The 19,599-nt window shown below is 37.1% G+C and overlaps 1 protein-coding gene across 1 annotated transcript in view; it reads left to right on the top strand.

The window, feature by feature from the left end:
- The window catches only part of timp2a (TIMP metallopeptidase inhibitor 2a), a 29,466-nt gene extending 10,156 nt beyond the window's left edge, over positions 1–19,310 (top strand). The window contains exons 2-5 of the mRNA XM_051915481.1: positions 13,603–13,703; positions 13,796–13,907; positions 14,812–14,936; positions 16,914–19,310. Of these exons, the coding sequence (XP_051771441.1) occupies positions 13,603–13,703; positions 13,796–13,907; positions 14,812–14,936; positions 16,914–17,111 (536 nt within the window). The 3' untranslated portion in view covers positions 17,112–19,310. The remainder of the gene's footprint in view (positions 1–13,602; positions 13,704–13,795; positions 13,908–14,811; positions 14,937–16,913) is intronic.
- The last annotated feature ends 289 nt before the right edge of the window (positions 19,311–19,599 follow it).

Here is a 19,599-nt window from a genome sequence, read left to right as displayed (position 1 = left end):
GAATGTGGGTCAGGCAGGAAAAATGAAGCAGTGGGAATAAAGCTGAAGACAGACACTGCAGAACATCACTCCATTTGAACTGTAGAACTGTGAGATATAATTACCTTGAATTATTAAATCACAAAGAAAATTAAAATCTTGATAAACACAATAGCTACAACTGACTACAACAGCTACCAGTAACTCTCACAGAAACCAATTTTTAGATGATCATATTTAGTATGTTTATGTTTTTCTTGTGCTGACCCGTTAACTGAAGAAATATTGGCAATACATTTTCTAGGCTAAATATCATCAGCATTAAAACATCAGACTGACCTGATATGAAAGATCTAGACAAGCTTTGAAGATGGAGCAGTCGCATTACATCGGGGGGTGGGCATCTGGACATGTCAGGAAATATGTATTTTAATCTGCAAAACATTACAGTTACAATGCAAAATAAATACATGAGTATCACTTTCTGTTAAAGGGTTAGTTCACCCAAAAATGAAAATTCTGTCATTAATTACTCACCCTCATGTCCTTCCACACCTGTAAGACCTTCGTTCCTGTCGTTGTGTTTGTTCGGAACACAAATTAAGATATTTTTGATAAAATCAGATGGCTCAGTTAGGCCTGCATTGCCAGCAAGACAATTAACACTTTCAGAGGCCCAGAAAGGTACTAAAACAGTTCATGTGAGTACAGTGGTTCAACCTTAATATTATAAAGTGACGAGAATACTTTTTGTGCACCAAAAAAACAAAATAACAACTTTATTCAACAATATGGGCGATTTCAAAACACTGCTTCATGAAGCTTCGAAGCTTTACGAATCTTTTGTTTTGAATCAGTGGTTCGGAGAACCAAAATCAGTGATTTCAGTAAATGAGACTTCGTTACGTCATAAGTGTTTCGAAATTTCAATAGGTCACGTGACTTTGGCAGTTTGATATGTGCTTCGAACCACTGATTCGAAACAAAAGATTCGTAAAGCTTCGAAGCTTCATGAAGCAGTGTTTTGAAAATCGCCCATCACTAGATATTGTTGAATAAAGTCGTTATTTCGTTTTTTTGCTGCACAAAAAGTATTCTCGTCGCTTTATAATATTAAGGTTGAATCACTGTACTCACATGAACTATTTTAAATATGTCTTTAGTAGCTTTCTGGGCATCTGAAAGTGTTAATTATCTTGCTGGCGATGCAGGCCTCACTGAGCCATCGGATTTTATCAAAAATATCTTAATTTGTGTTCTGAAGATGAACGAAGGTCTTACGGGTGAGGAACGACATGAGGGTGAGTAATTAATGACTGAATTTTCATTTTTGGGTGAACTAACTCTTTAAAAAATTGTGTGGCGTTAGTTAGCATTAGCCAACTAATAATTTGTTTGCTTTGAGTGTGAGGAATCTTGGGGTCAAATTGCATTTAATTTAAAGTTTTATTTAATACTAACCAGTAATTGAATCTGAATGTCACTCCAAACTATTTGGCTTTATTTCTTCTGCAAAACAGAAAAGATATTTTGAAGAATATTTTTGTCCATTCATTGAAGGTCAATGAGGTTTAAAACAACAACAGACCTCACTGATTTTCATTTAATGGACAAAGAATTTCATTTTTTGTGTGTTCCCACAGAAGAAAGTCAGTTACACTTTATTTTGATGGTCCCCTTAAAGGGATAGTTCACCCAAAAATGAATATTCTGTCATCATTTACTCCCCCTCAAGTTGTTCCAAACCTGTATGAATTTCTTTGTTCTGCTGAACACAAAAGAAGATATTTTGAAGAATAAGGGTAATTAGACAGTTGACTGTAAACTGTCTGATTACTGACATTATTCAAAATGTCTTCTTTTGTGTTCAGCAGAACAAAGAAATTCATACAGGTTTGGAACAACTTGAGGGGGAGTAAATGATGACAGAATATTCATTTTTGGGTGAACTATCCCTTTAAGACATTCTGTTAACTATCAGTAACGTTGCACCTACATGTCAACTAGCTCTCATTAGAGTATAAGTTAAGTATTAGTATTTGGTTATGGGTAGGGTTAGTAAAATAAGAGGTTAGGGTTAGAGTAAGATGACATGTACTTGCAAAGTTACTTTATACTAAGAAGAATGTCTGTTGGGGGACCGTCAAAATAAAGCGTTAGCAGATATTAAGCAGACAGTCTACTGAGACTCAACTAATACTCTAATGAGAGTTAGTTGACATGTAGGCGCAACATTCCTTATAGTCAACAGTATGTCTAAAGCAGACCATCAAAATAAAGTGTTACCAGAAAGTCATACAGTTTTGAATAACAGAAGGGTAAGTAAATGATGACAGAATTTTCATTTTAAAAGGAGCTATCTCTTGATAGGTTCTCGACCACAACTCCTCTACATGTGACACTTAAATAGCCAATAATCCATTAGTGAAAAATTCAGTTGAATTGTATTGATTTCTGTTGGGTTAGCCACACCCCTGGGTGGTCCTCACGAGTCTCATGATGTTGATAACAGGACATCTCTCAAATCAACGAGTGACGTCTACAGAGTCAGGCAGTTGCCACTGTGTTTCTCACTGCAGGATGCTCCCAGAATCCTTTAGAGACTTGCTTGATTACTTCACCAGGAGAAGCGAGGCCTCCTTGCCCTCAAAATGGTTTTAGGCATCTGGAATTTTAGGTGCAAAACAGCTCTTAGCTTGACCTACTTAAACAATGGAACAACAATAAATTGGTTTTAGAATAAGACTATACTGATCTTTAATTCTGGCACCAGGCTGGCACGGTGTTAGCGTGCCCTATAGCTCAGGTCCCCCGGATAAACACAAAAAGCCTTGACATACACAGAAAAGCATGCAACTTGGACAGGAGGAGGGAGGGGGCTATCGTTAACTTTAAGAGCAATGAACCCTTCATATTTGCGTCTTTTCCAGCCCATAAAGTGAACCCATGGGTGTATAATAATGGCTGTGAGTGTGCGTATGTGTGTGCATTTTCCTTTTTCTAGTTATTTTATGTCCTTGCATCCTATATCCCCGGGCTCATATTTTCCATGGTGAGCAAGTGCCTCAAAAACTGCAACAGTTACACTCTGTGTGTTTTTCCATTTATATCTCTGACTGTCCTGTGATATCATTCATCTATTTTACATCCTCACATTTGAAGGAATTGTTCTGTCATCATTTACTCGCCCTCATGTCTTTCGAAACACGTTTTATTTTCCGTCGAGCACAAAAGGACATATTTATACCCGAATATCCATGCTCCTCTTTTCTGTACTGTTAAAATTAATTGTGTCCACTTCAAGACAAGCAATATTTTCACTTTATGATACATTTATCATGATTTTTTTGAGCTTGATGGCACCTGGTCGCCATCCACTTTCATTATATGAAAGAGAGCAGCGGTAACATCCTTCAAAGCGTTTACTTTTTGGTTCCATAGAAGAAAAAAGTCAGTAACACTTTATTTCGATGGTCCATTTTAGACATTCTGCTAACTATAAGCAAAGTCACTTTAAGACGAGTCATTTCACTCAGCGGCCATCTTTGAAACGCCTCTCGGGCTTGCAAGTGCAGCTCCCATCTCTTTGAATGGAGAAACATCAAATTCTCCAAAGCTTTTTGCCAAGCTTTCGATTAAATATCTTATTTGAAATCACCAATGAAATCAGACATTGACTTTGTTTCTAAACGCTCAAATCATGACAAAAAAATTTATTTTTCAGGCTGGATCAAGCTAATGCCCATGCGCAGTCCTAAGTGTGCGTGTCTATAGGAAGCACGCGTCTGACTGTTTCTTTAGGAACCGGAGCCGCTGCAGTGACGCGATGACTTTACCAGTCGGAGACTGGCTCTTATTTAGAGGGCGGGACTTATTCCGCCATATTGCGCATTGCACTTTCTCCCATTCAAAACTATTCGAGTGACGTGTCTTATGTTATTCTTTGCTATAAGTAACTTTGCAACTACATGTCGACTTATTCTGCTAAGCCGAACACTAACACCTAAACCTAACCTAACAGTCTACTACAACCTGCTAATACACTAATGAGAGTTAGTTGACATGTAGTTGCAAAGTTACCATATAGTTAGTAGAATGTCTAAAGTGGACCATCAAAATAAAGTGTAAACAAAAAGTCATATAGGTTTGGAATAACACAAGGGTAAGTAAATGATGACAGAATTTTCAATTTAACTATCCCTTTAACCTCAATTAGCCCTGAGAGATTAAGCAGCGAGTCTAATTCAACTTGTAAAATCCAGTTTGTCCATGTAAACCATGCTCCATTCGAATAAGTAGTTTTGCAGAAATGTTCCTGAGCATACCTCGATTAAAACAAGCTGTCCTAACAAAATACACAACCGATCCAAACAGCTGGCAAAGCAAATCGATGCTACGGAAAGACTGTCTGTTTATGAAAGGACAGGGTGGGGTTAAGGAGGAGCAGCCCTGGCTAGTATGTTAATGCTTCAGACCTCTTTAAACAGTTTTCTGAATATGTTTTTTTCTGACTCAAGCAGAGGAGGTGTTATTGCTTTGGGTAGGCCGTAACTTCAGCAGTTGTAATTGGAAGCCGGCTTTACAAGACAGCTGCTGCTGATGAAGGCCTACTTGAGAACCTGTCTCGATTTATTTTCATCTGCTGCTGATTAACATGAAACTGTGCGCAGTAAAATTTTTCTCCTTTTTTAGAGCTGTTTTTGTTTTTCCTGGGTTCAGTCAACGGGACAGCTTTCAGACACTCAAAAGCTCTCTTTGGGTGTATTTCCAATCACTGAACAGGAGTAGAATTTGCTCAAAAATGGGTCGCTGATTCACATCTGTTCTGAAAGAGATGCAGACAGTAGAGGGAATAAAACTGATAAATGTAAATAATAAAGTGCAACTAACAATGTAATTGTGTATAGTTAGGATATCAAAAATAAATGGGCTTTGCCTTTTAAAAGGGAGATGAAAATGCTTACTGTATCTTTTATTACTGATGTTAAGGTTGTATGCCCAATCAAACTCTTTAAATCACTCAAAAACAATTTCTTGCAAAAGTAATATTTAAACAAATTTAAATATGCTTATCTTTGCATATTAAGTAAAATGTGTTCAGTTAATGCTAAAGTGAATGTAATGCTCAAAAGTTGTTTTGTTTTCTGAGATTTAAATATTCATTGTTTTAATTCATTTTAATCAAATACTTTATATTTATTCTGAATTCTAAATATGTACACTACCATTCAAAGGTTTGGGGCTGCTGGTCACCCAGACCTCATTAATTTGATCAAATTACAGTAAAAACATATTGTAAAATATTATTACAATTTTAAATAACTGTTTTCTATTTAAATATATTTTAAATTCTAATTTATTCCTGTAACATCATTACCCCAGTCTTCATAAATCATTCTAATATGCTGATTTGCAGCTCAAGATACATTTCTGATTATTATCAATGCTTAAAACAGCTGTTTACCATTTTGGTGGAAGACGTGAAACATTTTTCTCAATTCAGTTTGATGAAAAATTGTCATATATTTGAAAGGTTTAAATAAAAAGAGTTTGGAATATTTTCAGTATTTGTAGTATCTGCAATCATTGCTAAAAAAGACCAGAGTATGTTGTGTATATGCATATGCTGGCATCCCCACCAGGCTTCTTAACTCTCTTAACCAACAGGACTAACTTGATCAGGAAGTTTTGATGGTAAACAGCATAGTTATGATTGTCTACCATCTAGACCAGCACCAAACCTGCACTAACTTGCATAACAGACAAATTCATGCTGGTCTTTCCAGCAGGGTTGGTAGAAGCCATTCACATCACGCAGATGCCAACATGGACAGGTTGTGTGACGTGCCCTCATCCAAGAAAGCTGTGAACAAAAGAAAATTAAACACATATTACATTAAATATGGGTTTGGAACTGTGTTGGGTCATCGCTTACATTAATAAAGGCTAACAGAACTCTGTGAAGTTGGTTGATTTTGTGCAATGTGACATTCACACGAAATACCCCAGAAACTTAAAATATCTGTTCCCCTTTCTTGTTCTTGCCAGAGGCACTGCCAACACAAATAAATGTTGCATATTGACACTGCTCCTCATTTTAGGTCACCAAATGGCTATGTACACTGTGGACATGGAAAGGACTGGTTATTTTTGTGTGAATACATTGCAAAAAGTGTTACTTCCAGTATATATCTGGACAACTTAGCAAACAGTTTTCCAAGCAGCGATGTGATCCAACAGTTTACTGAGACAAGTTTAGCCCCGAAGGCAACATTAGCCTGTAATTGCTTCCTCATTGGTTTACTAGGCAAATGTAGACAAGACCAACAGGTAAACAATAACAACAACAACAACAACACCATTTTATAGCGGTAACTCATAAGCAGTACATTTCACAGCCCATTGGTAACATGTGTTTCATATTTGGATTAAATAGAAATTAGATCAATGTCATGTACATCAGAATTATGAATAATATTTTCACAAAACTTACATAAAATCATAAATATATAAAGACTTCCACTAACATTTAACAACTAGTAAGTGTCTAAATGCTTGAACAGAATATCTATTGTTCTATATTGTAAAAACCAAACAAACTTCTTTTAAATGTTTTGCTTGAAGTCTGTGTATGTGCTATATTTCTTTAAAATAAATGGCACTTGGTTTGATAGTTTGTTATATAGTATACAGTTCTTGAATACTTGAATCTAATTGGTCAAATCACAGCATTCTGCAGTCAGATATTTTTTGTATAATGACTAGTGTTGTCACGGTACCAAAATTCCAGTAGTTGGTACCAATACCATAAAAATTTTACGGTTCTCGGTACCAATTTCGGTACCACAGCAAAATCTGTTGGAACTATTTTACTATTTTATTTAACTAGCCTATTTTAAAAACATATTAAATATGGTAATCATACATATAAATATTTGGAGCGTGTGTGTATGTTTGTGTGTGTACATATACCTCAATGAAATAAATTTTGAAATATAAAAAAAAAAAAAAAATGCTCAAACATCCATTTTGTAACAGACGTGCGTGTTTATTTTAGCTATTCCTTCAATGAAACGACACACTACAGCCTGTAAAACTATGAAATAACTATCGGTAAATAATGGTAACCTAAATAATAAGAAAGTTAAATATTATTTAAAAGAAAAAAAAACATTCGTTTTTTTATTTCTACACAAAGATGCGTCATATAGCCTACCGCTCTGCCCTTTGAGAGGGATGTGGGACACGAGCAGGAAAGAGACCATTTCTCTTTAATAATATCTTCATGTTATCTCCTGATGTTACAAGCAACTGACACTTGTTGTAAAAGGTGTGAAGAGCGAGTTTTATCTTCACACATTCAGGCTATATTTGATTTAGCGCTGCCAGGGAAAGCGAAAGTAAAAATGACCAGCGTGTGTGAAAAGCGCTATACAAATAAACTTGACGCGCCTTATAAAGTCTAATAACAAGCACAAATTGTGTTAAATAGAAACTGACGTGCAAGCAAAAAGGTTTCTGTCCTACGGTGTTTTTTTTACTTTACAACAGTAAAGAATGCGAATAGCCTTTAGGCCTAAATGCGAACGAAAGAAAGAAACGTTTATAATCCCCTTCGTGAGTGAAGATTTGGGAAAAGAAACAGATTCCATGTTCAGTGGAATAACTAGGCTAATGGAATATTGTTAAATTCTCTGCTAATCGGGTGACCAGATCGTGATTCGCAAAACAATACAAAGCTTAAATTTATGGACTCTCGTACCTCTCTCATACGGCATGAACCAAATTGTTTCCATGGCTGCGATGTCACATTATGTCTTTTGTAAACAAAGATTTGTGCTTCACTCGTGTCATATTCAAGTAAATACTGGCACAGCCCTATCAGTGGGTACCGAATACACCCGGATTCTCGGTACTACCGGTACTACAGAAATGCTGGTATCGTCACATTTTCAAAATTTCAGTACCGACTTGGTACCAAAGTACCGGTACTTTTGACAACACTAATAATGACTGCTAAACTGGCCATTGTCCAAGGCAACCAATATCTTATACTGTGGTAGTTATATACTCATTAAAGAGTTAGTTCACCCAAAAATGAAATTTCTGTCTTTAATTACTCACCCTCATGTCGTTCCACACTTGTAAGGCATTCGTTCATCTTCGGAACACAAATTAAGATATTTTTGATGAAATCCGAGGGTATCTGAACCAGCCATAAGCAGCAACGTCATTGCACCTTTTCAGGTCCAGAAAGGTAGAAAAAAACATGGTTAAAATATTCACAGGTCTACAGTGGTTCAACCTTAATGTTATGAAGCGACGAGAATAAATTTTGTGTGCAAAAACAAAACAAAAATAACGACTTTATACAACGATTTGAACCGCTGTCATACGTAGTTGACGTAGTGAACTCAGTGCAGGCTTCCTTGTTTACATCTGAACGCCGACATCATGCATCACATGCATGCGTCGTGCGGCTCACGTGTTCCGCTTCGGCCAATACTGAGTCGGCTTTCAGACGTAAACAAGGAAGCCTGTACCGAATTCATTACGTCAACTACGTATGGCAGCGGTTCAAATCGATGAATAAAGTCGTTATTTTTGTTTTGTTTTGTTTTTGCGCAACCTTAATGTTCACTTCATAACATTAAGGTTGAACCACTGCAGTCACGTTGACTATTTTAACCATGTTTTTACTACCTTTTTGGACCTCCAAAGGTGCAGTGATGTCTGGTTCAGATACCCTCGGATTTCATCAAAAATATCTTAATTTGTGTTCCGAAGATGAACGAAGGTCTTACGGGTGTGGAATGACATGAGGGTGAGTAATTAATGACAGAAATTTCATTTTTGGCTGAACTAACCCTTTAATACTTATAATATCAATATTTCATGTTAATTTATTTACCTATTTGGTAAGCAGGCATAGAATAAGAAGGGAAAATGCATATTCATCTGGTTATTATTGCAAAATACACCCTTTCAGAATTACCTAATTACCTTGTCAGTGATTTGCAATAATAGCTGTTGATTGCATACATAATCTTTTACAAATACATGCAAACACTATACATTTTTTGGTGTGGCTTAAAGGGATAGTTCACCCATAATAGAAAATTCTGTTATTATTTCTCACCCTCACATCGTTCCAAACCGGTATGACTTTCTATGTAGCTCAAAAAAAGACATTTTGATCAGTGTTAAAAGTCAATAAGGTCCAGTATTGTTTTGGGCCCTTAGACTGACGATTTTGTCCACATCACAACTATAAAGATAACGGCCCAGAGGAACGATACTGTTGGAATTACTTTAAATGTGATTTTTTTTTTTTTTTTTTCAGCTGATGAATAACAAAAACACTAAGAGCCAATCAGCCAATCTTGAGCATTTAAAGTGGCACTTACTGTATAACAAACAGAACATCATCATGCGTTGATGTGGACACTAATATGTTATCATTATAGTTATCTAAATAGTTATCAATTTTGGTGTAAATGGGCCTTAAATCTATAAATGTACAATCCATTCGTAGACCTCTCCTTGAAATCTCAGTAGGTCTACAAAGATCTGTAAAATATAAAATATTAGAGCTTTTCACAAACAATAAAGTATGAAATCATTGTTTAAAAATGTGCTTCACTAGTTTAAGCAGCAAAGTTTGTTTATATGTGATACACAGTTTATGTTAGAAGGTTTGCAGCTCTGTCAAAGTAAAGCTGTCTGTTTGAGGAGTTGTAGAGAGTAAGGGGTTTCGCTAAGTGGTAGAGATTCTTATTTTTGTCCTCTGAAGTTCCATGATATGTTTCCGTGCAGTACTTTAGTGAAAAAATAACAGCCATTTAAAAACGATTAAGGAAAAATAAGGGTGAGTATAAAAGGCAAGAGAATGAATGAGTCAGCGCAAGGTTGTCATGTGTCAGCTTCTCTAGGAGAGGCGTCTCTGCCTCATGTTGGCTGACCTGACAAAGAGAGCTACAGAAAAGCTGGACAGCTGCAAACGCTCAACTTGCAGGAAATGGGATTTGGGTTTGGGGGCATGACTCTCTTTATATGAGAGAGATCTCTCCATGGTGTTTAGACAAGGCCTCAGATGAGAGGTGGCATGGAGAAAGTACGGTACAAGAGTCATGTGCCTTTTCATCTTTTCATGATGACACGGCAGAAATTCTACAGACCTTTTGCTGTAGCTTGTATATTTTACTGAGTCCAAGTGGCGGTGGAAAAACATTGAGAAGATTCCACACTCAAAAAAATTATTCTTTGGCTGAACTTATTTTAGTTGTTGACAGTGGTTTCAGACTTTGGAAATGGGTTTTCTTAACATTAAATTAAACCGTAAACTGACACGGGAATGGAAGTCTAACCGAATTGAGTAAAACAATAATATGACACATGTCAGACTAACCCAACAGAATCTCTTGAAGTTAAAGTTTAGCTAGCAATAGTGCATGCTAACTGCAGTTTTTTACCGACCTAAGCAAAAGCACCACAATGGTAACCCAAAAACACCAACATAATGAAAACTTTTCCTCAGTATCATTAAAATAACACTTAGTTTTAAAATTTATACACTTTCACTCCTACACAAAGCATGCTGGAAACCCCCTGCTTAGTTTCAGTAATGCTACACTAATGGAAATGATTCATGTAATCCTGACACAAATGGATTAATACTGCCTTCACGTGCTATTGGAAATTTCCCACTTCTGAAGTTGTGATTACGAGTTGAGTGTCTTGTTCAAGTGCTTTGTTGTTGGAAAGAATAGGAATCATGGAGGACACCAGGTTTATTCTTGCCTATTTCTTGGGGAAATTAGCCAAAATGTATTAAAGATATTTAATTTTGAATAAAATGCAGCGTCCATAATCATATAAACATTCACCGCACTATCTAGATATCTAGACGATTCTGGATTTTTTGTCAAACACATGCTATTTTCACTCTGTATAAAACATACATTATGCTTCAAATGGTTATTCATATATGTAAATATGCACTATTTTAATGACAAGACAAGGCGATGTAGCTGTTGTGGAAAAAATGAATAAAGAAAACCAGTCACAGCAGCAATCGTTCTCCTTTCTGCCATGTTTAAAGTTTATGGCACGTCCAACTAGGAAACTCGGGTATCAAAATTACCTCAGTATCCCAGTTGTAATTATGACTTGAGAGGGCGTTCATGTCCAATTTCTAAATAGGAAACTTGTGTTTACGATAATTCCATTAGCACGTGAAGGCAGCATAAGGCAAGTCAGTTCACTCGGCTACCATCTTGGAAACACCCCCAGGCAGCTATTTTCAGTCATGCAAGTCCAGCTCCATCCGCTTACATGGAGAAAAACAGAATTCTATGAAACAGTTTGAAAAATAACATTTCAAATAAGGAATCAAATATATTTTTGAAACTTTTGCAATAATGAACACTACAATTTCTTCCATTCATTTTTATACAAGTTTAATCAAGTCTTCTCCCCTTATAATGTCTCTGTTAAAGGGTTAGTTCACCCAAAAATAAAAATTCTGTCATTAATTACTCACCCTCATGTCGTTTCACACCTGTAGGACCTTTGTTCATCTTCAGAACACAAATTAAGATATTTTTGATAAAATCCGATGGCACAGTAAGGCCTGCACTGACATCAAGACACTTTCAGATGCCCAGAAATGTACTAAAGACATATATAAAACAGTTCATATGACTACAGAGGTTCGACCTTAATGTTATGAAGCGACAAGAATACTTTTTGTGCGGCAAAAAAACTAAATAACGACTTTATTCAACAATATCTAGTGATGGGCGATTTCAAAACACTGCTTCATAAAGCTTCGAAGCTTTACGAATCTTTTGTTTCGAATCAGTGGTTCGAAGCGCGTATCAAACTGCCAAAGTCACGTGATTTCAGTAAACGAGGCTTCGTTACATCATAAATGTTTCGAAACGTTTTGAAATTTCAATGGTTCACGTCACTTTGGCAGTTTAATACACGCTCCGAACCACTGATTCGAAACAAAAGATTTGTAAAGCTTCGAAGCTTCATGAAGCAGTGTTTTGAAATCGCCCATCACTAGATATTGTTGAATAAAGTCGTTATTTTGTTTTTTTGCCACACAAAAAGTATTCTCGTCACTTCATAACATTAAGGTTGAACCACTGTAGTCACATGGACTGTTTTAAATGTCTTTAGTAAATTTCTGAGAATCTAAAAGTGTTAATTATCTTGCTGGCAATGGAGGCCTCACTGAGCCATCGGATTTTATCAAAAATATCTTAATTTGTGTTCCAAAGATGTACACAGGTCTTACGGGTGTGGAACGACATGAGGGTGAGTAATTAATGACAGAATTTTCATTTTTGGGTGAACTAACCCATTAAAGTTATATTTTACACATTTAATGGACTTAACATTGTGAAATGATTGGGTCTCATTCACTAACTGCATATGCATGAATTTGTGTGTAAACAAACAATTTCACAAACAAATCATGGTTCATAAAGTTTCATACAAAAATGTATTCAAAATTTTACAAAAAAAATATTCTCGTTTTCTGTTAAAGGTAGGGTAGGCATTTTTATTCATAAACACTTTTTGTTATTCTGGTTGAAACTCTTTTCACATCCTTACAGTAATCAATAATAGAAGTGGTCTAAATATGATCAAATGTATGTATATCTTCTGTGGAAGTCTCAAGGCCAAAAAATGTTCATCCAATCACTGCATACGGTCCAAATGCAATGACAGAATGTCTTTCCTGCCTGTCAACATAATGTATTTCCATACCTCCGCGCACCCTGCTCACGCAGACATCACACGTCATCAGCGCGTTCAATAAGGCGATGCAGAGTTGTAGACAGACAGTCACCGAGCGCCACAAACAAACAGCAGCCGCCTTTTACAGTTCCTCCTGAACCAAAACAACAAGCTTATGCTGTGTTCACGCCATTTCATTACCGTAATTCCGTGACGAGCTGTTCACGTCCTCAGAATCAGATTTATGCATTTCTCTGGCAACAGTATCAACGCCATAATGAATCTGCAGCAGCCAGGTGGTGTAAGATCTCTGAAAGTTGTTTATGTTCAGTATTATTGTAATGTTTTGTGCTTTGAGACATTTTATGCTCTGGCTGTACTCGTTCATGTGTTTTTGAGGAGGCGTGGCTTTGGAGAGAGCACTGTAAAGGGAGGGTGGGATCTAATGTTTCAAAGCTAGCTTGCTATTGCTGGCCTCTCCGAAATTGCCTACCCTAAGAGAACTTCACATTTCAAGTTGATTAAACTTAACATTTTAAGGCAGCTTGAACACTTACTCTTTTTAAGTTGGAACAACAATTTTTTTTACAGATATATATAGTAAAAGAAGTTCCTCTGCATAAAGACATATGCGCGTGTACACAGAGCTCACAGGTATATAATCTCAGTCTGTATTAAAGATGTTTATTTAGTTTGTTCTGTTTTTGAGGATGATTCATTAGTGTTCATTAATTAGGTTAAGAACAAATTCATGTGCATATGCACATGTTGTGAAATAGGCACGAGATGTTCTCCTGTGCGTATTAATACGAATAATCCATACAATTATTAATTCATGAAATTAACCTTTTCATTATCTTTTCGCTGCAGTAATCAGGGCCAAGGTGGTTGGAAAAAAAGAAGTGGATTCTGGGAATGATATTTATGGGAACCCTATCAAGCGGATCCAATATGAGATTAAGCAGATCAAGGTGAGGGATGAAGATGACAGCTGTCTTTCAAATCTAACCTACATGAAAATGTCTTGCATTGAATTAAACAAGGATCTGTTGTTCTCTTTCAGATGTTCAAAGGCCCAGACCACCACATTGACGTGATCTTCACCGCGCCCTCATCTGCAGTGTGTGGGGTGACGAATTTGGATACTAGTGGCAAAAAGGAGTACCTCATCTCAGGTAAAAGCTTGTCATTTCTCTGCAGCTGTTGTTTTTTGGTCAAATAAATGTACAGTTTAACCACACAACGCTATTGGTTACAGCCTTCACAGCAAAGCACTTGCCACTTGGCACATGCTCCACTCAAGATGATCCTTTTTCAAACAGGACAGAAGTTTACAAGCCGTGACTTAGTAATGTACAATGTGCTGAATTTACAGCTGGGTTTCAATACACTCCTCTTCTCTCTAATGAACTTGCTGAGCAGGCAACTCTGAAGGGAAAAAACAGAATATAAAAGAACGTCAAAAGATGAACAGACAACTTCTGGTTTCCCCATCTCAGACCATTCCAGCAGAGCCCAAATTACAGAGTTGACAAGGCAGAGGTCTGTGGAGGGTAGCAATTGCCTTTAAAGCCAAAGTTTTAGAGGAGGAGGGGAGGTAAAATAATGAGAGAGCTGATCCTGTAGTGTGGAGTAACTGCTGAGGTTGTGTTTTCAAGGCACACATTCTCTTCTCCACACACAGTAGAAACTACCCAGGTTTCAGGTTGTAACCAGAGCAGACTTTTAGAGACCTTTGCTTTGAGCAAAAATAGAAACCATCTTGAGGTTGTTTATGTCATTGTAAGTTCCCTCCCATTCTGTGAAGTCCGCGGTCCACTGTCAGGGTTCACAAGCTTTTTCATGTAGTGTTTTTCACCAGATCCCAGCTTTGACTCTTCAATGACCTCTAGAGCTTGGTAGAGCACAATAGATGACTAACAGAGGGGTACAGTTTATTCCTGAACAAAACAACATTTGGTAAACGTGGCAGCTTGTTATCTTGTCCTTGTGTGCTGTTATTTTGTCTGTTGAGCCTCGCCGTGCTCGTGACTATCAGATGTTGGTTCAGATTGTTTTGTCTGCACATTGTTTTTCCAGGCAAGGCGGAGGCCAACGGCAAGATGCACGTGACTCTGTGTGATCTCATCATGCCCTGGGAATCCATGAGTGCCACCCAGAAGAAGAGCCTCAGTCAGCGCTACCAGATGGGGTGTGACTGCAAAGTGAGTATATTACTGCTGTGGACACATGATAATCATTGCTGTGAACCAGGCTTGTGCAGAAATCTGGCTGGGTTTCAATTCATGGGTTTAAACTGAATTGAATTGGTCACGACCCAAAGGAAGTTGAACTGGATTTTGAATTATCTAGATTAAGAATCCAATTCAATTATTGGATTTGAAGGATCTATCGCTCCATCCATTCATTTGTCCATCCATCCATCCATCCATCCATCCATCTATTGTATCTATCACTCCATCCATCCATCCATCCATCTACTATATCTATCACTCCATTCATCCATCTATTGTATCTATCACTCCATCCATCCATCCATCCATTATATCTATCACTCCATCCATCCATCCATCTATTATATCTATCACTCCATTCATCCATCTATTGTATCGATCACTCCATCCATCCATCGTATCTATCACTCACTCATCCATCCATCCATACATCCATCCATCCTATCTATTACTCCATCCATCCATCCATCCATCCATCCATCCATCTATTGTATCTATTACTCCATCCATCCATCGTTTCTATTACTCCATCCATCGTATCTATCACTCACTCATCCATCCATCCATCCATCCATCCATCCATCGTATCTATTACTCCATCCATCCATCCATCGTATCTTTTACTCCATCCATCCATCCATCCATCCATCCATCTATTGTATCTATTACTCCATCCATCCATCCATCTATTGTATCTATCACTCCATCCATCGTATCTATCACTCACTCATCCATCCATCCATCCATCCATCGTATCTATTACTCCATCCATCCATCCATCCATTGTATCTATCACTCCATCCATACATCCATCCATTGTATCTATCACTCCATTCATCCATCTATTGTATCTATCACTCCATCCATCCATCTATTGTATCTATCACTCCATCCATCCATTCATTTGTCCATCCATCCATCTATTGTATCCATCCATCCGTCATCCATCTATTGTATCTATCACTCCATCCATCCATCCATCCATCCATCCATTTAATCTATCACTCCATCCATCCATCCATCGTATCACTCACTCACTCCATCCATCCATCCATCCATCCATCTATTGCATCTATCACTCCATCCATCACTCCATCCATTTGTCCATCCATCCATTCATCCATCCATTGTATCTATCACTCCATCCATCATCCATCAGTTGTATCTATCACTCCATCATCCATCCATCAGTTGTATCTATCACTCCATCCATCCATCCATCCATCCATCAGTTGTATCTATCACTCCATCATCCATCCATCCATCCATCCATTGTATCTATTACTCCATCCATTGTATCTATCACTCCATCCATCCATCCATCCATCTATTGTATCCATCCATCCATCTACTGTATCTATCACTCCATCCATCCATCTATTGTATCCATCCATCCATCAATGCGGTGAATAAACCTTCAAACCTTTTTAAACTTTTATACCTTGAGTTACACTTGAGTTAAGTTTGATGAAATAGGTGTAACTTGTTCTGCGCTGTATAGGCACAAATGATACCTCAAATCTTCCAGCTTGTTGGGCTTGTTGAAGCGATCAAGTTTTGGATTTTCACCTGGCAAACAAAAAACAAGTTATACACTTACAGTAACATTTCATGTATATTAGGGGGAAAAAATGTTTTTAACACACCTGATGCATTGCTTTTAGCTTTAGTACATCATCTGGGTACTCGTAGTGTTAACGTACTACTTGCACTATTTATACTACAAAATTGTGTAGAATATCACAGAAGTATGCTAAAACACACTTATAGAGACTCGAGTTGAGTCAGTAAGCACCGACCTACTGTAGCTAATATTTATTAATAAAATGTAGCTTATATTTAGCATTTGCCTATTTAAGTAACTCAAAGCCAACCTAACATACTTTGGTTAAACAAAAACTATCAGTATCACACCCTGTTACCAAACATTGTTTTTGCTGCTCCCAGATCACACGCTGTGCGACCTTCCCATGCGAGATCAGCGCCCCAGAGGAATGTCTGTGGACAGATTGGGTGACGGAGAAGATAATTCACGGCCGCCAGTCCGACCACTACGCCTGCATCAAGAGAGGAGACGGCTCCTGTGCCTGGTACCGTGGAGCCGCACCACCCAAGAAAGAGTTTCTGGACGTAGAAGACCCTTAAAGTATCTCTCTCTCCCTCTCCACATCACCCAATCTGAGATTCTTACAAATATCATAGATAAGGTGTAAGTTAATATCGACATAAAGACAAAACTTTACCAAATTGAAATTGAAACGTCTTAAGGCTAGATTAGTGTACAGTCTTCATTAGATATCGCAACATGAGATAGAATGGAGCGAAAGTAACAACCCCACCTAAGGCATCGTGTGAGGGACAATCTTTAAAACGAGAGCACTTTCTGCCCCCCAAAACAGCGCTTAGATTTCTCTCTGCAAAAAGGACTGAACATTCTCTACAATCTCCCAAAACTGCAGTCTCTCAGCTCATTTCGCATTTTCAATTTCTGGTATTCTGGTCTAAATCCACATGGGGTGGTAGTGAAAGTATTACTTTTGATGGTAGTGTAATTTCCCAAAGCCATGCCAATTGGTCCACTCAGATAAATGGTGAGGCAGGACTTCCCAGATAGTTCAAAGATGTGCAGGGACCTGGAAAGAACTTAAGACAGCTGGGGTTTGGGAAAAAAAAAAAAAACGAAAATTAAAGACCAAAGTCAATGTCGTTAGACATTAATTTGTGATGGAAACAAAATTGTGCTGCTGACCAAATTTCAGAATGTTGAACTGTTGTATATGAAGCTGTTGTTCATTTCACCTCCACCGCTTTTCACCGTCGTTTCATGGCGCATCCTTCGTATATACAAAAATGAAGGAATAACAAAGTTAACATCTATCATTCTGACAACAGTTCTATTGTTCATAATTAGTTAGCAATATACGATAAATTCCTCTCTAATTCGACTTTTAAGCACATTTATGAATCAAACATCCCTCATTTGTTTTGTCAGTATGTTTGTTTACCTTTCCGAACCTTAAATTTGTCTCAAACACCCATGATGAGTCAGATTTATGCATTTATTCCTCCGTTAATAGTTCAGTGATGATACTATTTAAACTTGTTGCACTTTTTAAAGACAAAACCAAGAGGACTGTCTCCTCTTTTTTTGTAACTCTCATTTTCAATGCTTTCGTTATTTGTTTTGCAAATGCTTTAGCTTTAAGCATTACAGCATCAGTTATCTAAGATCCTAGTGAGCTCTTTTACCTTCCGTATTGTTCTTTTATGTGTAATTAGATTATATACCCGAAGTGGTATGTAAGACTTTAGTTGCCATGGTAATGGGAAGACCCTTCGTTTTATCCTAGAGTAAAACAAGGCTGATTGGATTGGCATGCAAAGACACAGGCCTATAGCATGCTCTGAGAAAGCGGAAGCAAAGAGCAAGGTTCCTTCCTTCTGTGATGTCAATAAACTCAGGAGTTTATTGGCAGCTTGAGAGGAAGGCACAGAGTTGGGTTGTTGCAACTGTCCCCTGATTGGGCGTTGCCAAGTCACGTGATTGACTGAGGGTGAGGCGTTTGAATACTAGTTGCTAGGCGCTTCGTCAGGGTGAACCATGTGGCCTGATGTGGTCATAGTGTTTGAGAGAAAAAGAGAGAGAGGGAGAAGACAGACCGCTGTTGAACTGACGAAAGCAACAATAAAAGTGTTGATCGATTTGGACGATATAACGCATCACAATCATTGTATAAAATCAACACAGAGATCATTTGTATTGACAAAGGGAGCATTCTTATGGGTTCAATTCATGCCTTTATATTTTGGCTGTCAGTGTTCCAGCATAAATGTACGAAGCTTTTTTTTTTTTTTTTTTTTTTTTTTTTTTTTTGCTCAAGTGTGATTTAAATTAAGATTTTTGTTTCAATATCCTCACTTCTTTCTTCATACCAGAAGCATTGTCATAAACAAGCTTGAACTCTTACGAATAGGCTATATAAATCTACAAGGTTAATGTTTAATATGCATCGAACTATAACTACTTAAACTGCTTTGTATTAATTGTTATTGAACTTTAATGGCGTAAGTTAAATGATTTTGTTTCCAAGTTTCTACTTTTTTAATGTGTTATTAGCTTTGATTTATATGATCATTGTGTTATTTTTACCAGTCTTTGTCTTTCTCTTTTATGATTTGCTGAAAAGAGCAGGAATGTGAGACCTAGTGTCTGAACCACATGATAAAAGTTGTGGTAGAAGAACCAGACTATGCATGTCTTTGATGCTTTGTGTAATTCCCATGTGGACGTTCACTTGACGGATAAATATACAGTATTACCAAATAAAATATTAAACTACATAAGCTTGTGCCATTAGTATTTGTACGTCTGAGTATTTGTATGTGTATTTCTGAAATATTTCATCATAAACTAATATAATTGAATATAATTCATAATTTAATATATTTAGAGTGTATGTATGTATGTATGTATGTATATATATATATATATATATATATATATATATATATATATACACACACGTGTGTGTATGTATGTATGTATGTATGTATATATATACACATTATATATATATATATATATTCTGTCTTTTATATATTCTATCTTTTTTAGCAGTGGTGGATACAGACA

The sequence above is a fragment of the Ctenopharyngodon idella genome, chromosome 12 (genome assembly GCF_019924925.1).
Source record: "Ctenopharyngodon idella isolate HZGC_01 chromosome 12, HZGC01, whole genome shotgun sequence".
In the NCBI taxonomy this organism is placed as follows: Eukaryota; Metazoa; Chordata; class Actinopteri; order Cypriniformes; family Xenocyprididae; genus Ctenopharyngodon; species Ctenopharyngodon idella.
Note: the sequence above shows the minus strand (reverse complement) of the source record. Positions and strands in the feature narration are given on the sequence as shown.